The sequence below is a fragment of the Bos indicus genome, chromosome 4 (assembly GCF_029378745.1).
Source record: "Bos indicus isolate NIAB-ARS_2022 breed Sahiwal x Tharparkar chromosome 4, NIAB-ARS_B.indTharparkar_mat_pri_1.0, whole genome shotgun sequence".
NCBI classification, from domain to species: domain Eukaryota; kingdom Metazoa; phylum Chordata; class Mammalia; order Artiodactyla; family Bovidae; genus Bos; species Bos indicus.
Window position 1 is genome coordinate 76,919,831 of NC_091763.1, and position 9,600 is coordinate 76,929,430.

Sequence of the window (9,600 nt, forward strand, 5' to 3'; positions counted from 1 at the left end):
ACAAGGATTTCCCAAGCAGGTATTTGGTACTCTGGGAAATTCATGGCTGTGGAATGTCTTCTACCCAGAGAATTCCACGTGATAAAATACCACCAAAAAAATGTGCTGCAATGGGTTTTTCTGCCTCTGGTAATTATAACAAAAACACAGCTCTGGGGGACTTCTCTGGTGGTTCAGTGGTTAAGAATCCACTTTGCAATGCAGGGGATACGGGCTGATTCTTAGTTGGGGAGCTAAGATCCCACATGCCATGGGGCAACTAAGCCTGTGGCCACAACTAGAGAAGCCCACATGCTGCGAAGAAGACCCAGAGCGGCCAAAAATTTAAAAAGAGAAAGACACTGCATGCAGACATGCAGCTGGTGTGGCTATATTAATATCAGACAAAAGAGATTTCAAAAAGAGGATTACCAGAAATAAAGACCGTCATTTCATAATGAAAAAACAACCATTTCAAGACACAGTAATCCTATATATGCATATACATAAGAAGAGTTTCAAAAATACACAAAGCTAAAACAAACAGAACTACAGGGAGAAACAAGCAAATCTAAAACAATAACTGGATATTTTAACACCCCCTCTCACCTCTCTCCCAATAACTGACAGAATTAGCAGACAAAAATTCAGTAGGAAATGGCTTGGCAGTGTTTTATAAAGTTAAACATATAGTTCCCATATAACTGGGCAAGTCCATTATTAGGTATCTGGGGAAGAAAAATGACAACATATGTCCGCACAATGAGTCATTCACAGATGTTCATAGAAGCTTTCCATTATAATACAGAACTAAAAAGAACCTAAATGTCCAATAAAAGGTGACAGAAAACAAATTGTGGTATATATGTAAAATAGAATACTGATGTTGTTGTTCAGTCATTAAGTTGTATCTGACTCTTTGCGACCCCCATGGAAGGCAGCACGCCAGGCTTCCCTGTCCTTCACTATCTCCTGCTGCTGCTGCTGCTAAGTCGCTTCAGTCGTGTCCGATTCTGTGCGACCCCATAGACGGCAGCCCACCAGGCTCCCCCGTCCCTGGGATTCTCCAGCAAGAATACTGGATCTTGGGTTGCTATTTCCTTCCCCAATGCACAAAAGTGAAAAGTGAAAGTGAAGTCGCTCAGTCGTGTCCAACTCTTAGTGACTCCATGGACTGCAGCCTACCAGGCTCCTCCGTCCATGGGATTTTCCAGGCAAGAGTACTGGAGTGGGGTGCCATTGCCTTCTCCCACTATCTCCTGAAGTTTGCTCAAACTCATGTCCACTGAGTTGGTGATGCCATCCAACCGTCTCATCCTCTGTCTCACCCTTCTCTTGCCTTCAATCTTTCTCAGTATAGTGTCTTTTCCAACGAGTTAGCTTTTCTTATCAGATGGCCACAGTATTAGAGCTTCAGCTTCAGTCCTTCCAATGAATATTCAGGACTGATTTCCTTCAGGATGGACTGGCTGGATCTCCTTGCAGTCCAAGGGACCCTCAACTGTCTTCTTCAGTACCACAGTTCCAAAGAAACCATTTACGGCGCTCAGCCTTCTTTATGGTCCAATTCTCACATCTATACCTGACTACTGGAAAAACCATAGCTTTGACTAGATGGACCTCTGTTGGCAAAGTGATGTCTCTGTTTTTAACATGCTGTCTAGGTTTGTCATAGCTTTCCTTTGAAGGAGCAAACATCTTTTAATATCATGGCTGCAGTCACCATCCACAATGATTTTGGAGCCCAAGAAAATAAAGTCTGACACTGTTTCCATTGTTTCCCCATCCATGTGCCATGAAGTGATGGGACTGGATGCCATGATCTTAATTTTCTGAATGCTGAATTTTAAGCCAGCTTTTTTACTCTCCTCTTTCACTTTCATCAAGAGGCTCTTTTGTTCTTCTTCACTTACTGCCATAAGGGTGGTGTCATCTGCATATCTGAGGTTATCGATATTTCTCCCAGCAATCTTGATTCCAGCTTGTGCTTCATCCAGCCTGGTTTTTCGCATGATGTACTCTGCATATAAGTTAAATAAGCAGGGTGACAATACACAGCCTTGACATACTCCTTTCCCAATTTGGAACCAGTCTGTTGTTCCATGTCCAGTTCCAACTGTTGCTTCTTGACCTGCACACAGATTTCTCAGGAGGCAGGTAAGGTGGTCTGTAATTCCCATCTCAGAATTTTCCAGTTTGTTGTGATCCACACAGTCAAAGGTTTTAGCACAGTTAATGAAGAAGTAGATGCATCCCATGCATTGGAAGGCAGATTCTTAACCACTGGACCACCAGGGAAGTCCCTAGCTAATGTACATTTAAGATGCATACACTTCACCATACATAAATTCTACAGTAACAGAAAACTGTAAACAAATATTGAACTCTAATGATATGTATGCTGAAGTGTTTAGATCATAGTGAACTGATGTCTGCAATTTACTTTGAAATGCATCAGAAAAATAAAATGGGTTGATGGATGGGTAGAAGGATGAAGAGATGGGTAGATATGGGATAAAACAAATACAGCCAACATTAATGGCAGAATACACTAGGCAGTGTATATATAGGTATTTGCTATAAAATTCTTGCAACTTCAGTGTATTCAAAACTTTTCATAATAAAATGCTTGGGTAGGGATTTCCCTGGTGATCCTGTGGCTAAGGCTCCGTGCTCCCCATGCAGGGGGCCTGGGTTCAATCCCTGGTCAGGGAACTAGATCTCACATGCCATCGTGAAGATTTCAGATTCAGTGTAGCCAAATAAATAAATACATAATAAAAATTTAAACCCTTTAAAATGTTTCGGGGTGGGGCTGGGTGTGGAGGAAGCAGACTATGGCTGCATACTCCTCTTTCGAGAAGTGGGGCTGAAGATTCTCAATTATTTGGGAAAGGAGCCTTAGAACAGAGCTGAAAAGGTCTGACATCAGATTTCCATGGGCAAGTCCACTCCAGACACTGTGCATATCTCAGAACAAAACTGAAGAGTGATATGTCCACCAGCAGTAATAAAATACTTAAGACACAGTCGGTCCCAGAACATTTCCTGACACGTGACAAGGAGGATAACATACCTAACACACAGGTCTGTTCGAGGCATTTTAATTAATACAACTGTATCCCCACCATGTAAACAGCAAAAGGAAAATGGAATATTCCAAACCACACCTGACTGCAGAGTTACTGTAACAACACATGGAAGCACATTATATATCTGGGGAAATAAGTGCGTGTAATTTCAAATTAGAATGAAGAATAAACGATTCAAATAAAAGTTTCTCTTCTCAGAGTCACAGGTAACAACACAGGTGAAACAACATACCCAAGCCCAAGCGGGTGACTCCCATAACAGGTTTTACTGAAGAACAGTAACACAATAGGGTCAGACTGACCATTTTTCTCACTTTTGGAATTCAACTATTCGTTCTGCCTCCTGGGTTACAAGATACATATGCACTGCAGTTCACCATACTAAGCCTCAAACAAAAGCCCAAACTCCAACTTCCCACTGCACTCCCTAAAGAGGATTACTTTCATGGCACTGTACACATTTAATGCCTGTGATCAAATCACCTAATTCTTAACACAATCCAGCAGAAAACTGCTACTGTTCAGGCATACTTAGGAGGAAAAACTGTAACATTTTTGGCACTGGCACAGACCTAAGAAAAAATGTCCTTTTTATCCCTGCTAAATTGACAAATCCAAATCTAAACTCCCTCTCAACTGCGTAACTGTTAAAACTGAGCACCACATTTGAAGAAGAGCCACTGGCCTTGGACTGAGAGATAAGAAAGAGCAAACAGAGTAGTTAGAAGGCCCACAAAAATCCCAAGCCAGGATGATAGCATGGAGGCTGGGCAACACGGCTCAGCCCCACGCCCTTCCACAGACCCAAGGCCACACAACCACAGACAGTGGTCAGTTTGTGGCCCAGAGCACATGCAGATGATGCCGCCTCTTAAAGCAGCTCATCCATGTCTAAGGTGACAGTGGAGACCAGGTTCCAGAACCTCTGGGCTAGATTGAGACAGGGCCCCACCAAAACCATCCTAGCACAGGACTGACTACACCAGACTCAGCACATCAACCTGATGTTCAGGGTCAGCCTCAAAATAGCCCACTGTCTTAGTCTGCCTGAGCAAAGCACCACAGACCTGGTGGCTTCAAAAACAGGTATTTCTCCCAGTGCTGGAGGCTGCGCGTCCGAGACCAAGGTCCTAGGGCCTCTTTCTCAGCTTAGAAACGCTCATCTTCTCCCTGATCCTCATGTCGTCTTTCTACTGAATGCACATCCCTGGTGTCTCTTTGTCCAAACCGCTTCTTCTTACAAAGATAACAGTCATATGGGATTAGGGTCCATCCTAGTGACCTCATTTATCTTTAATCACCTCTTTAAAAGCCCTTCTCTAAATGCATACCCATTCTGAGGTATTGGGGGTCAGGGCTTCACCACACGAATTGGCGGGGGGGGGCGGGCAGTGTACAGTTCAGCCCGTAACAGCTGGGGGGGCAGCGGTGGATGAGGAAAAAGTGTACCTGAAACAAGCTGCCCATGCACTGACGATACTTGACATTGAGGTACAGGGGCTTTGTTAGATTTTCTCTATACTTGTACTTGATGTCTTCGTAACAAAAATGTTTCCTTATTCACTCTTATCAAATCACACTCGTTAAAATCCATCCTCGTCTGTCTACTGAGCTTCCCCTCAAGCTCTGTGGCCACAGAGCTCACTTGTCTCCTTAGCATCTGCACCCAGCGCAAAGTCAATGGCAATGAACAGTTCTTTAAAGAATGAATGAAAACCCCCAATGGCTTCAGCTGTCCACAGGACCAAAACCAAACTCCGCCCTCCCATGCCCTGGGCCTCAAGCCCTCCCCAGCACCTCTCCTGCTTCTGCATATCACATCCATGGTCCCCCAGAGGAATTAGCGGATGCCTGTGTCTCTCCTGATATAATGGCACTGGCCCTCTCTCATTCTCTAACATAGTGTAAAGAGCTTACTCTGCAAATAAAATGCAATGTCTTCAGCCCTTCTCACTGCACTAAGCATTAAACAGGCACTCAAATATATAAACAGGATGATTTCACACAGATCAGCTAAATCTATAGTACTTAACTGAGTCACACCAGGGTGGTGATGAAGATGGGGCAGCTGGGTTATTACTGCTGACAGAAATGAAGAAATAAAAGACCACAGTAACTGCAGTGACCAAACCTATAGGGGACAGAAGGCACTTGTTCTTGACCACACAGGGCAGAATACTGACATCCCTTCTTATTCCAAAGCAGTTCCTTCTTTAGACTTGTCATAGAAATGTCTTCCCTTACTGTCTTCCTCTCAAATGATGATCAGAGCAGAAACAGAAAAGTACTACTAAGATTCTGATGAGCTTTCTAAGTCTAAACTATCATCATCAGTGGATTATCAACCCAACTGAAGAAGAACAGGGAATCTAAGTTCCTAAAGCAAAAAAGTAATAAATACATGATGCGACATAAATGGTAATTATCCAAACCGGAAAAGGAATGAGACCCATGTTTGCCAGTTATTCTGGACTCGTCAACTGATGGCCTGACATCTGGTCCCCACCAGATACCTCCTGCAGTGGTCTTCTGGCCTCCTCAGCCCAGGGCGCCAAAATGCCACCCAAGAATCCCTGTGGCAACTATTTGAGAGAAAACAAAACAAGGTATAGAGGCCTGAAGTCACTCTGTTAACCCATATTATGGCTGGGACACCTATAGAATCAATTTAGTTATAAAAGCAATTTACTAGGCCATAATCAGCAGTTCAAAAAAGCCAGCATGCACTACCTATAGTTAGAATTCTTTCTTTAAACTTTCATTTCAGCCATACAAACACTTATACATACCCACACATACCTGTGGGGAACGTATGGCTGCCTGAGGTATGGTCTACCGCAAGCTCCGAGTTCCTCACAGACATTAGCTAGGGGATGACTTGGCAGGTACATGAGCTGATAACAAGGGACCCACATCCGAGAGGAATTTTTTCTCCCTACTTCTTACACGGAAACTTCAAAAATTCACAGAAGTAGGCAGAATAACAAATAATGAATACCCATTGCCAAAGCACTCAGCTATCTCCCCTCTTTTCTCTCTAGTCTGAGTAAAGCAAACCTCAGAAGTCATCTTATTTCACCTATAAGTATCTCAGTGCATGTGTTTATCAGTTCAGAACTTGATAAAACATAATACAAACATTACACCCAACAAAATTAATAGTAACCCTTTATTATCATTTACACCTAGTCCTATATTTCTAGGGTACTTTATAATTATTTTTTTAATTTAAAGAATACAAATAAATGGATAAATGTAAAAAGATTTAACTTCATCCAGGCTGAAATCACGCGACCTCAGACCCAACAGCAGCATAAGCAGCAGAAACCAGGACCTGAACCTGGTTGAGGGCCAACAGTGACTTTCCACAACTATGTCTTCCCAAGGGCTGTGATCCTCATCTGAGTCAAGTGTTTTTATGAAAAGGCACACAGTACAACTCAAATGTACACCTAAATTTCCTACAAAAAAGAATTACACCTTGACAGAATAGTATCGAAATGCATGGATCTTGGGTCTGTTCTATAAAGAGGCAGCCTTATTCTCCAAATCCTCAAGCAAGACTTGTGGTCTGAAAGGCACCAGTTACTCTGGGGACATTTAGGCAGGAGAGGGACCTCCGTGGTCACTCCTACTCCCCGGGTCCCAGGCCTCTGGCAGCTAGTGGACCTCTCTGTCCACATGCTTACCCCTCAGGCCTCCCCACCTCCCCACCAGCTCCTCCCACACCCCATCACCCAGCGCCTTCCACGGAGCATTACTGGCTCAAGTCACCCTCATCATATGTGCCAGGGTAGCCTGAGAAAGGACAGGGCTGTACCTGCGCACTTTATATGAAATCCACTCTGGTCTACTGGTTCTCTGGCAGCTCGATGAGTCCTGTCCTGAGGAAATAGGCCACGTTAGAACAAGCCTGAATAACTGCTTGACAGAACACCGAGACAAGTATCTGAAGACCTGGAAAGCCTACAATGCACATTTTTTAAGGTTTAAATCTGCATTTTTTGAGGAAGCTAACTTGGAAAGAGAATTTAAATGTCCAAATGCTATTTTCATAAAAGTATTAAGTCTTTATTTGCTGCTTTAGCTTGAACTGGTGTTGAAGCTTTAAAATAGAGAGCTCTGATTAACTTACCATAATGAAGAACTTAAGCATCAAACTGATTGAGCTGTATGTGACCTCACATTGAATGGGGGAGAGAGCAGAAAGGTTCTGCTGGCTTGCAATTGGCTGAGAGTAAGAGATAAAGTGTGCTAAGTCGTGGCCTGGATAGGAATCTATGCCTCAGAGCCTTCTGTCTAGTCTGTCTGTGGGAAAATGGGCTAGGGCAGTGGCAAAATACAGAGAAAACACAAAACTCCTGGCTTAGGCAACTATGTAATTAACAGACTATCTCCTTTAATAGACAATGTAATGTATTAATCTTTTCTAGGCTTAAATCTTTCCGTTGCCCCCCATGATAAAATTCTTGAGTTTCACTGGTTTTTTACTTCTATTCCTAAAGCTCAGGAATGTCTTACCACTTCTCTCTCAATATGCTGAATATTCAAATATTTCTTCCAGAGCTGGTATAAAGTTCTAGAAAAAATTCAGTCATTCTCATCCTTCCCTGTCACAGACAGGCTAGTACCCACTTGAAAGGAGTAATTCTTCTTAGCAGACACTGTTTGGACTGATTGTGGAAGATACTATGTGGCTAGGATTGGTCCTCTGCTAGAGCTGAGCCAGCTAATCTACAGAATGCTGGCAGCCAAGAGTGCTGGTGACAGGCCTCCTGCTATTGGGCCCTGGCCCACCTGCCTATCTGTGACAGGGAAGGATGCAACTGACTGCATTTCTTATGGAGCCTTCTACCAGCTTTGGTAGAAACATTAAACTCAGATTTCTCCCTTTTTGGTGGGCAGCATCCCTCTGTGGTCGATTGCTTACAGAATCACTTTCTTGAGTTGTTTTCCAGACTTAAGCCAACTTTGCAGGTAACTGCAACTGATACCGCACTTGAATTTAGACAGGCATGCTAAGAACGTAACAAAGTAATGAGTAAAGAAAGTGAGAGAAGCAGGACACAATCTCCTGAAAACCATCTGGCTGCACTTCATTTGAAATACCTTTTGAAATGGGGCCCCTTGTGATGAGTAATCCTCAACTGAAGGACACAGCTGGCTCTGAAGAGCAGAAAATCAGAACATTTATAAAGGTCTGTTTTTAAACTTGTGCATAAAAGTGCACATACGTGAAAATGAAAATAACAAGTAAGACACTTGGGATTATAAAGCCTGTACTTAAGAAAGATACATTTCATTGAAATCCACTATTCATTTCAATGATAGCTTATCCCATGTGGTTATTTGACTCCTTAAAATGTTGAGTTTATCAATTACTCGAGCCTGTAATTAAAGACATAGTTTAAAAAGTACACAGACTAAGGAGCCTCTTGAACTATGTCCTAAATCCAACTGCCAAATATAACGTCACTGAAATCGCTCAGCTGGTACTAGGTAGAGCAAAACTCTGCCCGCGCCGGCCGAAGCGTGAACGGGCTGTATCATGTAGCAGTTTTTGTTTTTACTTGATACTCCAATAATGAAGTCAATTAAGCAGCAAATGTTTCTACGTTAACCTTACACCCCATTTTCTCAAAGACACTATCCCTAGAAAACTTTCTGGCCCATAATCGGGGCCAGCTCCTCTGCAGCCCCTGGTCACTCACCCGCCGGGAAGGCCATGTGGAGAGCCTAGGTTTGGGGGAGAGTCACTGACCGGAAGGGGCGGAAAGGCGTGGCTCCTTCCTCCCCCGCGCGCCCTGCAGGCAAAAGACCACCTAAACCCATTGTCCAGGGGCTCGTCTCCTACTCCACCGCGCGGAGACTGACTCCCGCGACCCTGTCCCGGGCCCGACCGTGCGCCGTTCACCGGGGGGCCCCGGCCTGCCCACCACTCTCACCTCCAACAGAGTGAGCCTCCCGGCCTCCCAACGTCGGACTTCCAACCTGGGGCCTCCCCACGCCGGACTCCCACCTCGGACTTCCCCGTGCCGGGCCTCCCCACGCCGGACTCCCGTCCTAGACCTCCCCACACCGAACCTCCTAAATCAGAACTCCCCTCCACGGAGCTCCCAAGCCAGACTTTCCCACGCCCCGTACCGGCCGACCGACGGGCAGCCCCGAGGGACCCTCCCATGTCCCCCGAGCCCTTCCCCGCCCAGCCCCAACCCCTCCGCCTTCCGCCTGCCTAGGTCTGGGGTCCAGCACGCCCCCGGCTCAGCCTTCGGGCGAACGCGCTCTGCAGGCTCACCTTCTTGCCCTTCTTGCCCTCTTCCTCCATGTCTCCGCGAGCGGCCCCCGCGGCCTGGCCCGCCCCGGGAGCGCCGCGCCGCCCGCTGCCGCTACATGCTCGCCTTGGCCCCGCGGCCACCGCCGGTCCTGCGCCGCTCGCCCGGCCGCAGTCTCCACCAGTGGCCGCCAGGGGCCGTCCGCGCCCTGCACCCCACACCCCGCACTTCCGGGCCGAGGGCGCGGCCCCGCCCCC

At 45.6% G+C, this 9,600-nt stretch overlaps 1 protein-coding gene across 6 annotated transcripts in view; it reads right to left on the reverse strand.

Annotated features, from left to right (window-relative positions):
* Nucleotides 1-9,588, reverse strand: part of CCM2 (CCM2 scaffold protein) — a 53,494-nt gene extending 43,906 nt beyond the window's left edge. For 2 of the 6 annotated variants that reach the window (XM_019958918.2, XM_019958916.2), the window contains exon 1: nt 9,367-9,588. In XM_019958918.2, coding sequence (XP_019814477.1) covers nt 9,367-9,396 — 30 coding nt within the window. In that variant the 5' untranslated portion in view covers nt 9,397-9,588. Of the gene's footprint in view, nt 1-6,891; nt 6,956-8,180; nt 8,238-8,782; nt 8,876-9,366 lie in introns of all 6 variants that reach the window. The other 4 variants (XM_019958914.2, XM_019958913.2, XM_019958912.2 and 1 more) reach the window with 4 other exon arrangements.
* Nucleotides 9,589-9,600: the final 12 nt, after the last annotated feature.